Source organism: Colias philodice, chromosome 2 (genome assembly GCF_061535455.1).
Source record: "Colias philodice isolate Cphi_HAF_F1 chromosome 2, ilColPhil1 Martin Lab GWU primary, whole genome shotgun sequence".
Classification (NCBI taxonomy): domain Eukaryota; kingdom Metazoa; phylum Arthropoda; class Insecta; order Lepidoptera; family Pieridae; genus Colias; species Colias philodice.
Genome location: NC_143087.1, coordinates 10,414,789 through 10,438,131, shown reverse-complemented (window position 1 = coordinate 10,438,131; position 23,343 = coordinate 10,414,789). Strand labels below are relative to the sequence as shown.

Below are 23,343 nucleotides of genomic sequence, written 5' to 3'. Positions count from 1 at the left end.
CGTGGCATTAACGAGCGGGCTTTTTTAACTCTCAACAGCTGATTTCGCTCTTAGCCCCTGGTAGTGATTTATTAACTTATTCATGCTTTGAATGGTGAGTATAATCGCCCCTCTCACAGCCTGGTAATTACAGCCTTTACGGCTATTCCTTATGGAATTCGCTGCTCCAGATTTACAGTAACTCTACGTTTTCAAAAGATATTTTTCCAGTATTCAAACATCAAAAGGATTCCGTAATAAAAGAAAACCGGATAGTGACACTGATAAAACTGTTACATTAAAATAATTTTCTCAGATTTTTTTTATAGGACATTATATACGAAGTTGATATACTATAGCTCTAGCTCATAGACAACATAATCATTTGGTACCTACAAAAGTTGAGACATTACAGATTACGACATACTTCTATACAACCGTCTAGCATTAGGAATTGCGGTAATACACGATAAATATCAATGCGCCTGTCAGATGTGGTGCCAAGAGCTCCATTGCGGACTGCGGGCCTCTACAACCTTGACCGGCGATCGTGTGCAATCTTAACAATCAACTTAATATCTGCTGAATTGAATAGGTTGAAACTATGCTAAAAGCTTTATAATAAGGTCATCTTTAAAATAGCACGTCCATATATATTTTCATTTTGTCTTCCACGTCATTTAGGTAAGTATTCCTACCTAGAGCGTTTTCTTGAAGTGTTACTGTTATATCCAAATTTTATTTCAAACCGAAGAGATTTGAAGGAATGTAAACTAAACAAAACTTTTTTCTAAAATAAAACCTAGGTATTTTAGTTCCAGCAAAATTTATAATAAACAGTATTAATGTGGCATAAAGTGCCAATTATTTCAAGAATGTCGGACACGTCATGGAGTACGCGGTCGTATGCATCATCCTTATAGATTATGGTACCGACTTTATATTCGCTCATACAGTTGTAGAGCTAACGGTAGTATATCGTCAATGTTTATACTCATTCCTCTATTATCGACCTACTAACGTGACAGTTATAATTCATTGTCGTCAAAGAAATGAATCGTAATCACAGAATAGATATCGTAGCGGAACTTATGTCGAGATAAATGGTGTTAACATCGCATCGTTCTGTACTAGTTTATCTATATAGACTACGGAACTGAAGAAAATCAGGATACATTAAAATTTGAACCATGTAAGTATAATTCAGATTTAATTTAAGAGACGTAAAATTTGAACTAGCTCTGATAACAGTACTATAAATAACAATTATAGAATAATTTTATTTCATACTTCAACTCAAAAGAATATTTCAGAATATTTCGCGGAACCGGCAAGTTTCACGTGTAGTCTGATCAATACATTAGTCGGGACGTCGACCAGCCGGCGCGGCATGGCGTGTCACCCCAAACACAGCTGATTCCACCACCCTCCGCCAGTGTATTCACCCCTCGCATCCACTCTTCAAGCCCTCGTGTACTTTCGATCTCAGCAAAATATACGTACAAAAGGCAAATCAAGATTCCCTTTTTCATTAATTTGCAGAAATCCTAATCTTTGGGCAAATTAAACGATATTCGTCAATATTTTCATATCACCTCAAATCCAGTTGGCATTGAGCGAATGTCAAACTGTAAACAATGCAATTGAATAGAACGTATGTTATACAAGATAAGATGTCCTATAGAGCAATATCTCAGTCTTTGCCTTCTGATATACGCGATGGTTACACTGAACAGCAACAACAACAGTATACGAAATATTTAAAACAGTTACTAGGCGAATTTCAAGGACGATGGTGTAAGAAACCTCAATCTTCAATTAACTTTGGTGATCTCGATCACTTAAGAACTTTAGGTACTGGCGCATTCGGAAGAGTTGTTCTAGTGCGACACTCAAACACAAATAAATATTATGCTATGAAAGTGTTGGAAAAAGAAAAGGTAATAAAAATGAAACAGGTCGATCACACCCTGTACGAAAAGCGTATACTTGAAGCCATTAGATTTCCTTTTACTGTTTCAATGGAGAATTGTTTCAAGGACAACAGTTACATTTATTTTATAATGCCATTTGTCCCAGGTGGTGAAATGTTTACGCATCTTAGAAAAATGGGAAAATTTGAAGAACCTCTGGCGAAATTTTACGCGTGTCAGGTTGTACTGGCGTTGGAGTATCTGCATTTTTGCAATTTAGTCTATCGCGATTTAAAGCCTGAAAACATTTTGATTGATAAAACTGGTTATTTAAAAATAACCGATTTCGGTTTTTGTAAAATATTACAAGGTAGAACGTGGACACTGTGCGGCACGCCAGAATATCTTGCACCAGAATTGATTCTAAGTAAAGGTTATGGATTTTCCGTTGATTGGTGGTCATTTGGAGTTCTGTTGTTTGAAATGAGTGCTGGTTATCCTCCATTTTACGCAAGTGAACCAATGAAGACATATGAAAGAATTGTAGCTGGCAAATATAGATGTCCATCAGGTTTCAATACAGATTTACGGGATCTCATTCGCAACACTTTACAAGTCGACATAAGTAAACGATTTGGGGTGATGAAAAATGGAGTAATGGATTTTAAAAATCACAAATGGTTTAAGGGAATTGAATGGGAAGCAATTTTAAATTGCCGATGGCCAGCTCCATTCGTGCCTAAGTGTAAGCATTCAGGAGATTCAACGAACTTTGACCATTGCGATGAGGAGCCATTACAGCCGGCTTCATATTGTCGCTTTGAATCGGAGTTTATAGATTTTTAATAAGGCATTTTGTCATTCAACAGTTTAAATATAAAATAAAATTTATGATTACCAATTCGTTTTTTGCCGTAAATTCTAATGTTCCAACAATTCTTCTTTTAGCTTATTTATAACACTCATTGTTTATTCCTAACACGCAAACCTTGTCGATTTTAATGATGACAAAGGAAAACATCCTCTTCCATAATCGCTTATCTCCAAGGCTCTTCGTTTATTTTGTACCCGATTTGAATGTGTGATTGAGCACGTGCGTAGAGCTCCCCTCACGACATGCGCCGGCGCAAGGGACATTCACGCTGTGGGGCACACGACAACCATTTATTTTTAAACAACTGTCGAGAGGAACAAACAATTGTGTCAATAGAGTTAGTATCAATTTAAAGCACCTACCACTTTTGGATAGAATCTAGATTGCATTATGTATAAGTACCTACATGAATCTAAGTACACGTATATTTATAGTTTGTATTTATGTTGAGTGCATCTTTTAATAGGACGTATCAAGAATTAGCAAACAAACCAAAGCGAAATAGTAATCCTAATAGTATTTGACCTGAATATCATTGCTGTTGCCAAGATTAGCCCGGCTAATGAAATGTGTTTATTGCTCGCTTTTGAAGCGCAAAACTGACGTTTTGTTAATAATAATGCAAGCACAACAAAATGAGATAAGAAATAAACTATTGCCGAAATAACTTTCTCTTTTCGCTTGTGAAATTGCAGTTCCAGTCTTTCCATATTTTCAATTGATAAAGACGCATTAACTCACGATGATGTAATGGCTACTTTTTACTTGCTTTGTAAGATAATCTTGTATCAAATTGCGACAATAGCATATCCGTGGTGGGAAAGGGTTGTTCGACAAAACCAAGCAAGTGTAACTAACGCAAAGGAAGCGTGGTTCCGGTGCATTGACATTGCCTTTTAAACATTTTTAAAACGCTATATTCCTAAAATACTAACAATATATTACTGTAAGATAAACGCGCCAAGATCTTACCCGTTTTGATAGACGATGCAAACAGATAAAATACTTTAATGAATGCAATTATTTGCTCGCCTTCCTACCCCTCTTTATCCATACTAATATTATAAATGCGAAAGTAACTCTGTATGTCTGTCTGTTACTCAATCACGCCTTAACTACTGAACCAATTTGCATGAAATTTGGCACAGAGATATTTTGATACCCGAGAAAGGAGGCTACTTTTTACCCCGGGACATAGGATAGGTTTTATTCCGGAAATCCCACGGGAACGGGAACTATGCAGGTTTTTCTTAGACTGCGCGGGCGATGCCGCGGGTGGAAAGCCTATAAAACTGTAATGAGTGAATTGAGCGAAGGCTATTTTAATAATATCTACTGGTATGGAATATGATCAGTCTCTGTGTAATCTAAAGTATAATAAATATATCGTTTATTTCGACCAAGGATTATTCCCAGATTACGTTTACAAATAATATTATTTTAATAAACAAACTCGAAACACAGTGCAATATTTCAATTCCTTACTTGATAATGGATATGTGAAATTCAGTACTATTAAATCACTGACTTTCAACAGTTGGCTCATAGATAAGTTTTGTGTGGGATTGATTTATTACAAGCGCTGTCCATAATTTACTGGTCAAAGTGGTTGCCATTTTATCAATCTGGGTCTGATTAACCAAATACGTGAATTATATACATTCAATCGGACAGGACCTTTATCGGATGGATGTCCCTATATGGCGCCAGAGGAACTTATCAATCTTGTCACAGACATATGCCAAGTGGGAACTGCAAAGGATACGAGTTACACAGTGTGGCATAGAGTATACAAATGAGATGGAAGATTTACAGGCAGATTTTTATAACTTTAGTATGTAGCGTATGATGCAAAAAAAAAAGAAAAAATTTCTTTATTTGTTTCAAAAAATTTTTACATAATATTGTTACATGCAATGTACATACAACTACTGAATAATGAATTTAATTATAAAAAACAAAAATTTGGAAAATCCAAAAGTGCATGCCTGATAATTTTTTTTTAATAAATATTTATTAATTATTATTTTTGTTTATTTAATAACAATTAAACCACATCGAATCAGACCCTGAAAAATGAAAGGGTTCTATTCCTGAGCATACTCAAGCGTAAGAGAAAAAAAAAGGTATTTCGGTCGCTATCGTGTTAACAAGAAAAAGGATCCGCACATACAGACACACGGACGTCCAAGACAGAACTTTTTTAAACTGTTTTTTAACTAGTTTAAATAACAAAAATGACATCAAAAATATCATGAACGTTAAAAATAGTGTTTTTTCTTAATATGTGTGTGTATTTATTATCTTACAAGTGCAATGTATGATACATAAAGACATTTTAAGTTTGAAAAATCAGATGTTTTGCGCGAAGTGACAGTAGTACCCACCTCAACGCTTCGCTTATGAGGCGTGCAATAAAACCATATTAAGTATATTAAAACATTACAACACGTACAGACTACAGATATAGATAGGTAGTTAAACCGTATGTATCATCTTTATTAACTGAAGTCATAAAAGACAATTATTTTATAAGCTATGATAAAACTGTGGATCCTCGCATTTAGAATAGCTCAGATAAAATGCTACTTTAAATGATTCTACAATTAATGGCCATAAAATTGATCAAAGGTTGTTAGGAAGAACACAGTTTACACAGTACGAAATAAATCGCCAGTATACCATTAACTAAGAAGAAGAAAATATCAATCATCCAAGTAAGCATGATAGGCACAAAGACTCAAGTGACTTCGTTGGTATGGTATTTGGTTACAAATAAAATATTAAATGAATTGACATCTCTCTGTTTGAAGCAGAGTGGTCCTCCTAAGTAGTAGCCAGTTCTTTCATGCCAGAAGATAAATTCATAAAGAAATGGGTCAGCGTGTCAATTAACTGTGCCAATTCAGTACAAAGAATGAGCATCGCGCTGTGCAATCGTTCATAATACAACAATATAACGAGGGTAGCACTCTCTAAGGCTTTTAAGTACTCAGCTGTTAAGAATATGGGTCAGTGGCTTTGCATCCATATGATCCAGTGAGTCGTACGGGGCGAGATGAGAGGGTCAGATTGGTACACATTATCTGAATTCACTATTCTACTATTTTTATGCAGATTTATGCACTGAGCGTAACGTGTACTGAGCACAGCTGCGTGCTCAATTATCTCAGTATAAATAAAATACGAGGAAATTTACTAAGCCACTTACGACATTCAACGAATAAACTTTTCGGTACTTTTTTGTTATAAATTGATCTTATCACATACCATTTCTTGGTACTTAATTTTATTCGGTAGCATAAACAGTTGAAACGATATGGCAAAACGTTAACGTTAAGGCATACATATTTAAACCTAAATTTATTGAAACGAAAAGGCTAACTTTGTATGGGCAAACTTTTTAACATACAGTTAAATTAAAACTTTCTCACAATGTGTTTTTTTTGCATATTTAATCCAGTTTAAATAAATTGAATTATACATGTTTTTACTCATTTTAACCATCATAATATTCAGTAACAAAATACAAGCAACTCAATCCACATAACTACGAATTACGATACATAAACGAGTAAGTATGTGGCTGACGCAAATCGAAATGAAACCAATCCAATTTCCTTTCAATACCAATGTAATTCTCACGTTGATGTGAGTCTTATAACGGCTAGAAGCAGTATTTAATACTTGGTTACAGTTTTTGCTACTGAGCATGCACATCACCCATCAACTTGTGTGCCATAACTTATTATTTACGATTCTCGTTAAACCAAAGCTTCAAATCATCTTTTGTTTTGCGAGAGATCGTGAAATTCGTGTTTTCTAATAGCACTAAACACTTTCACACGATCTCACATAAAACTGGAAAATTTCACGACATTACACTAACAAGATAGCCAATTTTTTAGTCTGGAACATGCAAGGTGTATGCAAATTTAAGAGGACACGATCAGACAAACCCGGCGCAAAGGAAACTTGGTGAGAGCATTTGATGCATACCAATTCGTTTCAATGAACGTACTAACCGACCGAATAAAAATGAAACCATTCAGTTGTATTGTCCTGGGATTCAACGTTATATAAGTTAAGTCGCACAATCATCAGTATTCTCAGGTTAGCTTCGATCCAACTGGAATAAAAATGACGTCCGCGCCTATTGTAATGTTGGCGTCGCTAAAAACATGGAGCCAAGAATTCAAGGTGCGATACAAGGTACCATTGAGTTGTTAATTATATAAACATCTAGCCTATATTCGATTAAAGGCCTTTGTTATAGCCCCCGTGGAAATTTGCCAACTGAAGCGGCGAAATGGAAATTTAAAAGGGTGTAATTTGTTTCGCTCGCTTTGCAACCTTATTAAAAATACACGGGCGGCACCTACACACTCTCCACAGAGGTCTGCATTTATAATTCAAAGAGGTCTGTAAAGCCTGACTTTTATAGCGTTGGTTATATTTGCACTTCCGTTGTGCTGTTATCATACTGAACGAAATCCAATAAAAAATGAATGTAAGGAAAAGAGAAAGTATAGTAACAAATAAAAATATGCTAATAAATTTTAATTTACATTTTCTGAATGAAAATAGCAGTAATAAACATTATGCTAATGGATAGATTAAATCAATGTTGTCGAATATTATGTAAACCAATGTTGATTATAAATAATTTAGCGTGGGTATTGGACATCGGTTAGTAAAACGAATTTAAACGGTAACTAATGTGACGGAACACAATCTGTTTAAGTACTTTTTTTTCCGGCACTCTTACATACCACGCCCATATCGAAACAGGTTATAGATACTTACCTGCATCGTGCCGTGTGAATGAAGATTTCTTAAAAATGTGTTACTCTGCCGCGCATTTAGATGTGTTCGATAGTACTTTGTTGTATTAGATTGTCGTTTGTTTATTACTATAAACTTTAAATTATTTATTTTAATTTTTAAAATGTAAATTAATAATGAAATAAAATATAAACACAATTATCCTTAATGCTACCAAGTGTTAAAAGTTTAAAACATAAAAGTAAGATGCTTTGCACATAATAATTCGCGACTTTATGCAATACCTCCTGCAGTAAAGATCGAAGTGATTAGAAAACGCTTTGTCAAAAGACCACCAAAACTCCAGGAGAGAACAAGACCCCTGATTTCAACTGGAGCTTTATTTCAAAAGCCATAAGGTTGAATTTGTTTATGGGTTAATTAATTATATATTCAGTTATATTGCATGCAGTGGACTGGAATTGCTGGTACAATCGTCCCCCTATATCCGGAGTGTCGCAACGGTTCGGCGAGCACGTTTATGCACCTGTCGCCATCATTGTATGCTTTTCTATACAAAAGTTAGCCAAGTATGGTACACGGCAACAAAGGCAAACAAAGTTTGTTAGTAAATTGTAACATACTAGCTTTCCGCCTGCGGCTTCGCCCGCGTTTTCAAAAAAAAACCCGCATAGTTCCCGTTCCCGTGGGATTTCCGGGATAAAACCTAGCCTATGTCACTCAGAAATGATGTAGCTTTCCAACAGTGAAAGAATTTTTCAAATCTGCCAAGTAGTTTCGGAGCCTATTCAATTCATACAAACAAACAAACAAACAAAAAATCAAACCTTTCCTCTTTATAATATTTGTATAGACTAGCGGTTCCGTCCTGGCGCCATAGCCTATAACTTATCACAGGTTAATCCTGTACGGTGATAAACTCTCCAAAATATTCTGTTATAGGTTAAGTACACAAAGATAAGTCTGACCTAACGCCAAAAATAGTTGAAAGATGGAATTCTATGGAAATGCTCGAGGTTAACCTTAATAAATATTAAATACCGTAAAAATACGTTTCATCTTCCCCATACTTCTAAAATCAATTTAACGTGTTGCTTGGGTAAAATGAGAAGCTCTTTATTTTCAAGCATGACCTAACCTGCAAGTCCTTCGTTCCCTTTAGCTGCTCATTTGGGAGATATCTAGATAACAGCGTGCTTGCTAATATGACATGATTTAACCTTTGAGTGGTGGGAGGTTAAACGTATAAAATATAGACGTTTCTTTTTCTGAGTGCACCAACATCAGACACGAAGGGTGATCCCCTTTCCAAATACTTGACAAATGAGAGGTCCTTGGTGGTTTCTAGCCAGAATTAATTGTCAACATACTTCTTTGAACTATTTAGTAGTGACTGCAGTGGCTTAGTACTAATAAATTGGTCAGATGTAATTACAACATGGATTTAAATTTATAAATTATAATTTGTACAAGTAGATAACGTGTAGAATGCTCATTCAGCTTTCGAGTAAGTCAATTACGAATTATACGAGAACTAGCGACCCGCCCCGGCTTCGCACGGGTGCAATGCTGATACTAAATACACTACAGAAAAATTGTGAACGTTGTATAGGTATAAAAATATAGCGGCCCGCTCCGGCCTCCGGCATCGCACGGGTATAAAATACATAGCCGGGCGGCCGCAAACGCTACGTCCCGCAATTTTTAAATCTGTAATATCTTCGAAAATATTCACTTAAATCATACGGTGAAAAGGGCCATATAGATCTATATTAAATGAACAATGTATCCATGGTACATATTTAATTGGTTAAGGATTAATGCTGTATTGGTTAAAATCGCTTCGAAAATTAGCCATTATTTGTCGTAAAAAGTAAATGACAAAAAAAAGTTATTGTGGGTTATCCATAAGAGATAGACATATACCATCGCGGACTTTTCTGTAGACCTTTTCAATGTGTATAATACTTAGTACTAGGGCATGCAGAACCGAGTCCGGTTCCAAGTTTCTGAAACCCGGTTCCAAATCGAGCTCAGAACCGGGTAGAACCGGGTTACCCGGTTCTTTTATAATACTTCGGAAAAAATACGAAATTAAACAAAAGTAACTGTAAAAGTAACTGATGGGCCTTTTATTTTACGCAGCTTGTGTCTTATTTTATTAAATTAATAAAGAAACAAAATTTCAATACTTTTCTTTATTTATCAGTCTTATAAAAGTACCTACCTTGTTATCATAATATTACATATAAACTTAAACCTTATTCATTAACTGCAAACTATAAAGCAAAAAATCGGCCAAGTGCGAGTCGGACTCGCGCTCCGAGGGCTCCCAACAAACCTATTTTTTTTAATGTTGTAACATTAAAATTTATGTTTCTAGCAATTTTTCCTTTATCTGTGTTATAAGACGTTACTTTTACCAAATTTAAAGACTCTGTGTTCATGAAAAGTACCCAGCTGTAGGTTTTGAGTCCCATGCGAATGTCGAAATTTGCGAAAATTTTCAGCATTTACGGCTGTATATTTTGATGCGTTGGCTTGTGAGTTTGACTTTTTCACATAAAAGAGACCGAAGACTTGAGTATTCGATATAAACAGCTTGATACCAAAACAAAAACATGACTGCAGGATCATTATATGAAACAGTAAAATCAACAGCTTTTCAAATTCACGACAAATCTAATAAAAAATATTTCTGTAGCCTAATTTTTGTCATTTCCGAAGCCTAATTTTTTTTTTTGGTAATACAACCGTAGTAAACTTATAGGATCTAAGGTAAGACAACCAATCAGAGCCACGCTTGAGGCGTGGCACGAAAATTCGCGATGCACGTGAGTCTGACGTTGCCAGATACAATAAATTTGTTAAAATAATGCAGCAAAATATAAATAATACTTTATATTTTAATATTTTGGTCGGAACCGGGAGAACCGGGTTTCATACTTTTCAGACCCGGTTCTCAAGATCATCAAAAAACCCGGGTTTACCCGGGTTTTTCGGAACCGGGTAAACCCGGGTGCATGCCCTACTTAGTACATTATTTTGATAAAACTCGTAGGGTTCAGCCTGCGTTTGCAATGTAAGCGGAATAAATGTAATTTTTTACGACATCACATAAGAAACCTCAAAAATAACAGTACTTCTCCACTACTTAATGGATCTTATTATACATATAAACCTTCCTCTTGAATCACTCTATCTATTAAAAAAAACCGCATCAAAATCCGTTGCGTAGTTTCAAAGATTTAAGCGTACAAAGGGACATAGGGACATAGGGACATAGGGACAGGGAAAGCGACTTTGTTTTATACTATGTAGTGAAGCCAGTTTCTCTACAAAGCGTAGGTTTGAAACAATAAATTCAACCATTCGTAAACACACCTACCCTCTTTACATGATGTTATATTTAGAATAACAAAACTTTAGTATGTGTTTAAGCAAAAATACAGTGAGAATTAAATAATAAATTTAGATTTAAAGATTAGATTTTGAAACTAGAGATGAAATCGCCTCTTTGCGAGAAAAACGTGATATTTCGCAAAATGTTTTTTTTTTTTTATTTGATAATCGAAACCGCCGTATTCAACTTTATTTTGTGCAAAAACGTGGTGTTTTAAAAGTGAAGGACAGCGAGACCATGAGCGAAAAGGACGTCACTGCAGTGGTACGTTGCGTTATCGCGTTGTCCCTTTCACATAGTACTCTGTTTTCAACACTGTGACAAGTTAGTTTTCTCTTTAAGCGCCAAAGGTAAGGAGCTCTCAGTTTTCTGCAAAAACGTGATATCACGAGTGTACCACAGTTTTATTGCAAACATATCTTTAAATTCAGTGATATTTTTTGTTATTATACTGTGGTAAAGCAATATAACTCGGTTTTCTTGAAAAAATGTTTCAAATGCAACTTTTTATAAAATCTGATATCACGTTGTTGTTGAAATAATAACATTTTTGAATTGTGATATCATAAGGTGTAACATTGTTGATGATGAATGGTTTTTTATTACAAGAAATGAGTGATGGTCATTTATTGTTGTTCCGTTTTTATAGATATGTTTCTTATTTCAATGCAATACATAATGATTTATCACGTTGTAAGCACTAAAAGAAAATACTATTAAGACTTATTTTTTCAGATGGGGACGCGGTCCAAATACTTAGTTTTATTAGCAACAAAAGAAAATAATGACGGAGAACAAAGCAATTCCATTTCTCAAATGGAAATACATGAAAATGAAAGCGACAACAATAATATCGAGCAAGGCGATTCAACTTTTCCAATGGAAACTAACTATGAAAGCAACCGAAATGAGGAGGTGACTGGTTGCAGCGCTGCAGCAGTTGCCGAATGTAAGTAACATTATTAGTTAATTTTATTGTATGTAATGTTATTCGACGCCCGTCTTTTCGTGTGTTTCGTGTGAGGCTTATAGATGGTAAAGTGAAGCGTGGAAAACATTATGGTAGTTATCATAATATTTATCATTTTGATATTGTTTTAGACAAAGAAGACTCAATGGTCACTAATCGTCGCCGTTATGAATCAACTAGTAGTAGCACCAGTAGTTCCTCAAGTAGCAGTAGTTCATCAAGCAGTGGTCCGTCTTTCTACGAAGGTATAAATTTAATAAAACTCATATTATTGTGGGTACTCGATAACTGTATCTTACATTTATTTACTGACTTATAGATAATTGAAAGTTTAATAGATTTTTTTTGTTTTTTTTTTAGATAGTGATGATTCCGTAAAAGACCCCAACTATGAAATTATGAAACCAGCACGTGTGAGCTCTTCAGAATCTGACGACAACAATGACGTCTATACCAACGTCGACTTTCGAAAGGATCAAGACGTTTTTCATTCTAGTGCAGCTACTGTAAGCACAGTACTCAATGCTATAGACCTGAATGTGACCCCAACAGATGAGCATGAAATTGTATTTCATACCGTAAATCAACAGGACCTGCTAATATCAGAAAATGAACCACCTGCCGTCGAAAATGTTAGCACCATGCAAGTAGAGTCAAATGAACCAGATAATACCCCTACTAAAAAAGGTAAAAAAAGGCCCAAAAGAGAATTATTATGGAAAAAAAATGTTGCGAAGCGACTAAGAAACTGTGGAAAATCATACAAATCAACAAAAACTAATAAAATTATACCGGAACGTAAACTAAAACCATCTTGCAAAGAAACATGATATTAGATCCACATTTAAATGAAATGTGGATCTAATATCACTGAGGAGCAAAGACAACAACTTTTAAAAGAATACTGGGATTTAGGCGAGATTGAAAAGCAATGGTCATCGCAAACAATATCGAAGTAGTCGTCCCTAAACATCGATACGTTAAAGTTAATCCGGACGGAACCATAGCATTAAATCGTGATAATAATAATGCTTTCTTTTTGACTGTTTCTGGAGTGAAGATTAGAGTATGTAAACTGTTTTTTAAGAACACTTTGGGGATTAATAATCGCCCTATAGAGACGGCTTTAAAGAAAAAAAATAAAGATACTAACATTTCATTAATGAAAGATAATCGTGGGTGTCATCAAAATCACAACAAAGTGGATGAAAATATAAAAGATGGTGTAAGAGTGTTTATTGAGTCAATACCAAAAATTGAATCGCACTACATTCGTGCTAACTCGAAAAGACATTACATCGATGGTAGCAAAGCTATTACAGATCTCCATAGGGACTATGTTGAACAATGTAAATCCCAAAATACCCGTTTTGCAACATACTTGATGTTCTATCGCATATTTACACAAGAATTTAACATTTCATTCTTTATTCCAAAAAAAGACTTGTGCGATATATGCGAAGTAAATAAAAATAGTACAGCTGAAGAGAAGGAGTTAGGAAAAGAAATCTATGAGATGCATCTAAGAGAAAAGCAATTGTCACGAATTGAGAAGGCAAACGACAAGAATAACAAAAATATTTTAGTTGCTGTTTACGATCTTCAAGCAGTCTTTCAATGCCCTAAGGGTGAAATTTCAGTTTTTTACTATAAGTCAAAACTGAATGTACTTAACTTGACAATTTATAATATATTTATATTATAAACATACGTTTATAAAGTAAGCACTTAATTGTGCAAATTTACTGATTACTTAGTTTATGACCGAGACAGAAAACTTAGATTACTAGTTTTTTGAGATTATATAATTAAGATGATTACAATGTAAGAAGAAATAAGCATAAAGTGAGAAGAATATTGATTACATTCAATAAAGGCTGACTAACTGTTGATTAGTAATAGTTTTGTCCAAAGAAACCACTGTTTAGCTACAACTATTTCATCTGTTTAATAAATGTTTCTAATTTCAACAATGTGTTTTTATATTATAATTTAGCATAAAATAAAAATAATAGCATCAACAACGTGACAGATTAATTTGCTACATCGTTCTTCTTATACTTTTTCAGAAAAAATGTGACATATTTTTTCCTTTTTTTTTTAATGCTTTTTTTGTCCTAAAATCTTTTAAATTAGGGTATTTTTTTTGCATTATGCAATAGTTAATAAGATAATTCATATAATTTGTTATAGATGTAACCCATAAAAACGTTCATTTACCTAATATACCTTTTTGAAAGTTTAAAAATGCTCTCCTGTAAAATCGCCTTTTTCGAAATAACACGGTTTCGTCGCAAAGAGGCGAAATATGGAAATTTTCAGTAGGTACACGAAGCAAGACAATTTTGAAGAAAATTGCACGTCACTCCGCCATATTTGGCGAATAAACAACAAATCTTAGAGCTTTATTGCATTATTTAAGATAGAGACGTCAACTTGAAGAGAAAGTGGACATGTTCAAGCGATTTCTTAATCTACAAATATACCTATTACTTGCAACCAATTTCTAAAAGCTAGCGTGATTTATTCCATCTAGATTTCACCTTGATAGTGCATTCCAGTTATTTATTTATACACGATTCAGAACAGTTTCACCGCAATTTTATCATTTGAAACAAATAGATGTATTGTTGAGATTGCAATCGTCCTAAATAAATATCTACCAAATACCGCATTCAATCTCTTACTTAATTCAGTTACCTTAATGTTCATCTTCGATCATATATTTTTAAAAGAAAGTCGTGTTAGTTAGGTACGGTAGTAGTTACGGTTTTTACTTATAAGTGGTGGTAATGGATTTTAATGAATATTATTTTCCTGTTCTTGTCGGAACTTTGATTAGCATATAAAATTGAACTTCTACCCAGATGGTAGATCCGACCAACATTTTTATATCTCTTTCTCTTCGGCCCTTTTCTGGCCACTGCTGGGCACATGCTATTCATGAAGCACGCTTTTTTTCAATTTTCTTCTCTTTCAATGCAGATTTAAACCAGCCTACATGTCAACTTTATCATAAAATTACTATCTGAAAGATATTCAACTACTATGTACCTACGGCTTAGATCGTCAAAAGATGTCTGATTGCGGCACTTGGAACACAAATGTATGGTGAAGTCATGACTTATAAATCTAAAGCCGAATTATATTTTTTATGCTGTATAGATACTGAAACACTTCATTACAATTATAGGTATGAGTGCAATATTATGAAGTAATACTTTATTCTCATTTTATATAGCTTTGAAATTTGACAAAAACAACAATAGACCGGACCTTGTAGCCAGAAGATTGCAATCTTGGGTAACATTGAGATCTCTAATAAGATATTGGCTGCATCCAATTGCACCAATTCCTTTATACTATACTAGCGGTCCGCCCCGGCTTCGCCCATGGTACATGTTTACGTTTTCTCTACATAAGAACCATCCTCGTACTTCAAGGAATATAATAAAAAAAGAATTATCGAAATCGGTTCAGCCGTTCTCGAGTTATGCGCTTACCAACACATTTTGCGATTCATTTTTATATATAAGAAGATTAGTCTATGTTAAGCAACATACTTTTTAGTTTTTACCATATAGGTATACTGTAAGTGTACATACAGCAAGTAGCAGTAACATACATTTGTTTCCTTAGTTTCAACAAAGGCCTATCCTTTTTCCTCCTTCCCAGTCACAACAACAAAACACGCTGCGCAAATAAACGCATCTAACCCTCGTGTTATTGTATCTACCATTTGTAGCCAGCCAGTAAAGAAAATTAAACACTCTACGTCACGTAGTATAACATAAACATTCCCTAACGGTGCATTTACATCAAACGAATATAGAGTTATAGCTAGAGCAAGAGCATTCTTTCGTGTTTCTTTTAGTGTAAACGAAAACTCGTATTCAGTGTTGTTCAATATTGCATAGAATCTTTTCGAAAGCACTAAGAACAACGAAATAATGCTCTACGCCTGTTTACACTCAAAGAATTTGACATAGTGGGTTTAGAATGAGCATTCGCTCGTTTGATGTAAATGCACCATAGCAAAAACATAAGCACTTGTAACGTGGACTGTTTTAACAACTATCGGGATGACAAGCTATGAGTGAACACAGCTGGCTCCGAAGCGCTCATACGTGATGATTTATCGCCATAAGTGTGTTAAAACTATTTCATCTATGTGATATACCCACAGATATAATATATATGTACATTTCAATACGTAATATTATGGAGTAAATTACCCATATACCAAGTTAATCTCATATTAGTATATTTAATTTGCGTAGTTTTACTTCACACGCTAATAACAGTTTTGTCATTAAATTTAGAAGTACCTACTTATACTTCTTACCTAAATTCCTAATTTCCAGGACATTAAAAAGTGCGCAGTTTTAGTATACTATGTAAAAAAGAACTACCTAATTGTTTTACAAATCGAAGTTAGGGCGTGCGTACAGTACAAATTATATGTATAACTAGTTGAGAACTATACATATAAGAGGGACTTGTACATTTTTTAAATCTTTTAAACGCTGTAGCACGTGAAAGCTCACTTAAATCTTCAGGATCGAAATAGCTTATCATTTCACAGTCAATTCACAGTTTATCGAACTTTACAGCCGAAGGAAAACTAACTTATTAAACCGACCTACGCGTTCTTTATGCAACTATAAAAATATACTGAAATAAAGTCTACTTTTTAACACCATACATGAGAGCTTTTTTCATATCATATTTAACATGAAATCTCTAACCAAGGATTTCTTATTTTCCACTCACAGGTGCCGATTCAATATGTCGCATCAATTCAAATGCGCGCGTGTCACATTCGCTCAAATATTTTCTATTCCAAATGTATGTAAACACGTTGAAAGAATCTGCATAATCTAGTACAATCACGACTATCATTCGTCACACAATCACATGCCTAAGGTGAAACACCTCCGCAGGCGCCTAATGTATACGCACACCACGTCACGTCAGAACTCAGACGGTAGCAAAACACGGTGAATTAAAAAGCTTTTTTAACGAACCGTTTCATTGCTTATTGTCGTAAAAATAAACTGCGAAATTTAACGGCTGATTGGTGTTAGGTGTTATTATTGAATTATAAGAAAACTTGATAAAAAAGGTTTGCAGCAACTTTCTTCATCATTGGCTATTATTACGAAGCTGAAGTTATTAGGTGGCATTATTAATTTTGTGAAAGAGCTAAATATGTTCTTTCTACTAATAAAACTAAAGGGATTAAAATTTAATGTAGCAATAGAACGCTATTTAGATTAGACTACACTAATCCTTATCAAATTAAATCCATTTTATTATAATAGTTTATCATAGTTTTAAACTAATGAAATAAAGCTGTATTATCAATATTGACATACTCTCAACTATAAGTTGTACAAAAGCGTATCAATAAAAAAATTCTTCCGTTAACTTAAATAATATATGTGAGGTCCAGCCCCCCTAGCCAAGTGGCTTTCTGTTAGCGTAGCGTTCAATAGAATAGACTACGAATGTATGAGATTGACGTAGGCTGTAGATAAACATATCTACAGGTTACGTCAATCTCATACATTCATAGTCAATTCTATTGAACGCTACGCTAACAGAAAGCCACTTAACTAGGGGGGCTGAAAAGTTTGGACTCCAACCTTTCATTTGGAGATCCATGTCTTACGACAGTATTACGAAATAAAAACGAGATAAAGTTCCCAAAACACCAGGATACATTTGAAGTAAGAACAATACTTAAAAGTGATTAAGAATTTCCTTCCGATATTTATTGTCTCAGTCTTTCAATAACTTTAATATCAAACTACATGTATAACCAACAAAAAATCTACTGTGAGAATTCACAATTGAAACATTATTGTTATTTCCTATAGAATGATTGATATGAATACAGAAACACACCCATTGCAATTAATAGCACCATAGTCCATTTCCTACATTGTAAACAATCTTAATATAGTTGTTAATGTTTACAATTTTCATTATTTGCGTTCAATTCCATTATTATATTAGGTTACTTATCACAATCAGATTCATTGTTATTTATTTATTCATTCATTCATTGATTGTTCTGAACACAAGATATTAAACATAACAGAATGTTAATATATCATGAAACTTAAGCAAGACCATCATGCTACGACATTTAAAAGAATGAGGTCTTTTTAATGGTAGTGTAGTAATAAAATATGCCTGATATAGCTTCCACAATGGAGCTCTTTATAGTTTCAAAATGTCTTTGTCTCCAGGGATATGACAGTAACAACCCAGCTGTATTATGTGTCACCAAAAATAATTGGATGATGTGTTGTATATTATTTTAATATAGTAAGTATGCACATACTTCAGTTAAAGACAAAATTCAATTTTCTAAAATAAAAACACACTCTTTGGGTGCTTTTTTGCTTCTTGATATCATTAGTAATGGTTGTTATTAGGCTGACTTTAAATTACATATTTCTTCTTAATTAAAACTAATATCCAAATTAAATAAATGCAAAGTGTCATACCCCTGCCTGAAGCTAGAAATAAAAGTTTGCTTTGCTCCTATTTTTTATGACTGAAAATTGCCTTTTGAAATTTTGAATATCAGCCTTCATTCTATTCTATAATATTAAATTATGTAACTTAAAATCATAATGCATAAGATTAAACCACAATGAAGTAGGGCTCTAAGCAAAACAGGAAAGGTTACAAGACTTTAAATAACCTAGTAATGTTTGAGTGTTTTTATACATTTTTTTTATTTAATACAGGCCTTGAACCTAATGGCTTCTGTTTTATAATGTATTATTTAGATGACCTTCATATTGGACACAATGAGGCACAAGAATATATCTCATGTGCTCATATAGTAAGTTGATTTACAAATTGTATGTTTGTATTTGAAATATATTAAATCAAAGGTTTTTTTTTTTGGGAGGAATTATGAATACTTACCAAATTTAATATAGGAAACAGAATCTTTTGAATAGTAAAGCCATATTGATAGCAAGGTTTAATATTCCTATAAGAAATTATGAACGGTTTTAAATAGCTACATAGATAGATGTGTTATTTGTCATAAATTGCCTACCGACTTAAATAAATTAATTTATAGGAGTACTTCAACTTAAAGCGAATGTAAAATATCTATTTTTCTCAGAATGTTTACGTTATATGTAACGATTGTTTTTGAATTTTTCATACAATAACTAACAAGTAAAAGTAACGAGTTACTGTAGAGATTGCAAATTCTTAAAATATTATATTACTTTATAATATATTCGTAGTACTTATAAACATACAGTAGGTGCAAAATTTCAAAATATCACGATCAAATCGATTTTACCACGCCGGACGCAGGTTCAAAAGCCGGTACATAAACAAAAGTGAATTAAATATTCACTCAGATAAACGATAAGATAACATAAATAACATCTGTGACAAAGTTTAATATATGAAATATTTATAAGTACGGTTTGACTTATTTATAAAAATCAACTTACCAGCAATAACTGTATCACTCAAGTCAAACTTCACTGGTTTGGGAAACTCCCGCAACTTACGTCCGCTCAATTTTAATTCACCACTTAAACAAGCGTCTTCCAAAATTCGTTCCAAAGATTTTGTTAACTGACTATGAATATTATTATGACCGTTCATATTTACACTCACATTTGGGCCTAACACGGCCATATTCTTTTTAAACTGAAACACAACTGACGTTATTCGTTTTTATTTTTTTTCACAGGCATACCAACATTAGATAATGTCTATGGCAGTCTATGGACTTGAATATAGATTATATTACTATTGATACATAAATTGTTATGCCCGTAAGTATAATCTGTGCTATTGCAATACGTCACCAATACGTGCTATAGGGCGTATTCAGAAAGAAAGCTTGAAACTTGTAAGCGCTTATAAGCGCTTATCGGCGCATGTCAGCGCTGGTAACCCGCGCAGGAAAATATATGAACATGACAAGCGCCGATAAGCGCTTATAAGTTTCAAGCTTTCTTTCTGAATACGCCCATACACGGTATTCAGAACTGAAATCATCATGAAAATAATGATTTTTTTATCAATCTGTAAAAAATCACATGTAATACCTATTTTCAACTATTTATACGTCATATGTTTCATAGATCACATTCCTTCCTTTGTTCTTTACATTGACTCTATTATTAAATCATGAGAAAAGGGTTATACGTATACTTACACCTTTCTACATTATTCACCAAAACAATATAAATGTAGTACATAACAGATACTCGGTGTTTTCCAATTACAGCACTAGAGCGCATTATGCAGCATAATGCATAGCATTGAATGTTCCAACTATAGTACGACATAAAAGAAATGAAATTAATTATTTTGGAACTAATTCGTTTTTCATTACCTGGCAACCCTGAATTGGCAATGTAGCTGTCAAGTTGAATAAAAATTTGTTGTTTTTTTCGTGAAGTGGAGAATTATTGAGATAAAATTGTTATTTAGAACAAGAAATTTAAATAAAAAAGGAGACATCATGAAAAAGGTTAAACGTAGCGGTGTCCGTGATGTGGTGTATAAAGTTTATATTCGGTGTTTGTCCGAATTTCAAGCTGGAAATTTATTGACTGATTTGGAAAACGTTTACAAACGTACAGCAGAATATACAGGTGAGATTCCATTTATTTTTGCTCAGTACTACGTAAAATAGAATATTCCATTAGTGACGAGTGTTTAATGTATGTATGTATGGCGATTATTACGTTTTCGCAATTTAATTTGAGGTTATTTGTATGTAAACAAAAACTAGTTTTTATAGTGCGACCAGCACAATTTGAGTCAAGAAGTTATATCCAATCCAACCAGCCTCAAATAAAGTACCTACCTAGTTTAGATTTTACTACATAGTATAGTGATAACTGTTTTCATACAGCTATCTATCTATTAAGTAATCAATCAAACCATAAGAAAAAAAATCATATTTACTGTATCATATTTACAGATACTGAAGATGCCCCGTACCCTCTTGCCAGTACTTCGAAACAGAGTGATGATCAGTCCTTTGAAGGAGTAGAATATTTAGATTTTGATGAATTATATTAATGTACAAAATTTATCTACAAAAAAAATAAAAATATGTGGTTTTCAAATCGCCTTGTTTTTTTCTACCCGACGGACCCAGAAAGAGGGTAATGTGTTTGAGCTGCATGTATGCTTGTTTGTTTGTATGTTTGATTCTATGTGCGCCTCTGCAGTCTAAGCACTTGACCGATTTTTATAAAATAACTAATTCCAAATACATTTAAGTAAAATTTGACCTAGGTAGGTCAATTAAAATACTAATGTATTTTTGTCTTGAATTTACACTATTGCTACAATGAAACAATTATATCGGTTTAAATCGCGGTATTTATTTTAGATTATATATATAGATTTTTGGATTTTTATTCTATAGTATCAAGATCGCTTGCGTCGCAGTATCAGTGTTGCTATATGAGCGACGGTGGCGCCCTCATTTATTTTCATCTCTTTTGTGTCGCACTGTACATCAACGCTTCGCACAATCGAGCACTCTTAAAAGTAATTCGCGTGAATTGATGCGTGCAATCGATTTATCGTTAGTAATAAATAAACGATAAATTATTATTAAATATTAATAATTGTTGGAAAAAAATTTAAAGCTTTCGTTTCATTGTAGTTTTTTCGAAATAATCAAAGTTAATTCAAATTGTGTTAAAAAAATAAAGTATGGATGAAGGTACAAACATTGAAAAAAATTTTAATGAAATAATCAAAATCCAAATTACTTAAAATAACCGTAAATATTTTTCCAGCAATTATTATGTATACCACTTTATTTACACATTAATGAGGTTATTGCTAACTCGAATATTTTTTTTGACGTGATAACGTTTTTAAACCATTGACCACCGAGCGCCCCGATCGGGCCACGACACAATAGATTTTCTATTGTGTCTGTGATTCCGGGGACTGATGGAATCTTTTTAGTCGGGTGACATGTTCAGAAACTTGTGTCACACCAAAACCTCACGAGCGCGATCGCAGGTATAACGAGAGAGAGACGGACCGATCTCCCGTCTCATCTCGAGCGCTGCCACCAATAAGACGTTATCACGTAAACATCTCGATCGTAAACCTACTTTACAAACAACCAATTTTTTTCAACACTGAACTTAGCGCAACCTGCAGGTGCGTTTCACGTTCCAATTAAGCATCAGCATAATTCGGCATGTTGTGCGCCACTGAGTCGCATTATGCTCTGTATTTGGAAAACAGCCATATTTATTTTTTTAACACATTTTGAAATTAACTTTGATTTAGGGATGTAACGATACATGATTTTGCCGATACGATACCGATACCGATATTTGTAGTAATGTATCGGCGATACCGATACCGATACCGATATCGATGGCTTGGTAGAAAAATAAATAGTGAATTATGCATAAAAAGTTACCAACCTTTAACAGAGACAACTGTTAATCGTATTCTTTTAAATAAAAATGCCAAAGCAAAAAACAACAAAACCATTTATTTTAGTAGGTATTATTATTTTACGAAGTCAGTTAAACTTTAAGTTATACACATACAATCAGTACCTAATAAAAGTTTACTATTCTGCCGTCCTTTAACTAGAAAGCCGTTAAGCCCACGAAGTGAGTTTCGAGTAAATGGCAAAAAACACGGAAATCGTTATTTCTTAAAAATTATGACACTTACAATAATTATTGTGAGATACATCGATCGACATTTAATTATATTATATCTAAATATTAGTTTTTACCCAGAAACTGTTATAATTTATTTTTAAATTCACTTTTTCTCGTTTAGTTCAGCACTAGATTTCCACCCGCGGCTTCGCCCGCGTTTGCAAAGGAAAACCCGCATAGTTCCCGTTCCCGTGGGATTTCCGGGATAAAAACTATCCTATGTGTTAATCCAAGTTACCCTCTATATGTGTGCTAAATTTCATTGTAATCGGTTCAGTAGTTTTTACGTGAAAGAGTAACAAACATCCATACATCCATACATCCATACATCCATACATCCTTACAAACTTTCGCCTTTATAATATAATATTAGATAGATATTAGAATATTAGAATATTAGAATATTAGATTAGAAATATTAGAAATATTAGAATATTAGATATTAGATATTAGATATTAGATATAATCTGAAAATTTTAACTATTTACTGGACAAGACGGCCGTTCACATACCATAGCGACTTTTTAGCTAAGTAATTTAGTATTTTTATTTTCATTTTGTGATTTTTTTTTATTTGTTAATAAAATGCTTACCTAAAACGTCGTTAAGCTACTATAACTACTTTTAAGCTATGACTTTCGTTTTAATTTAAATTTCAAAAACTTTATAAGGGCTTTTGGATGCTTTTGTACTATAGAATCATA

The 23,343-nt window shown here is 33.5% G+C and overlaps 1 protein-coding gene and 1 pseudogene across 4 annotated transcripts in view; one reads left to right on the top strand and one right to left on the bottom strand.

Annotated features, from left to right (window-relative positions):
* Lrch (Leucine-rich-repeats and calponin homology domain protein) overlaps positions 1-19,651 on the bottom strand; it is a 51,329-nt gene extending 31,678 nt beyond the window's left edge. For 2 of the 4 annotated variants that reach the window (XM_089708151.1, XM_089708145.1), the window contains exon 1: positions 19,421-19,649. In XM_089708151.1, the coding sequence (XP_089564277.1) occupies positions 19,421-19,610 (190 nt within the window). In that variant the 5' untranslated portion in view covers positions 19,611-19,649. Of the gene's footprint in view, positions 1-19,420 lie in introns of all 4 variants that reach the window. The other 2 variants (XM_089708138.1, XM_089708133.1) reach the window with 2 other exon arrangements.
* On the top strand, positions 1,093-2,738 carry LOC149490747 (cAMP-dependent protein kinase catalytic subunit 1 pseudogene; annotated as a pseudogene).
* Positions 19,652-23,343: the final 3,692 nt, after the last annotated feature.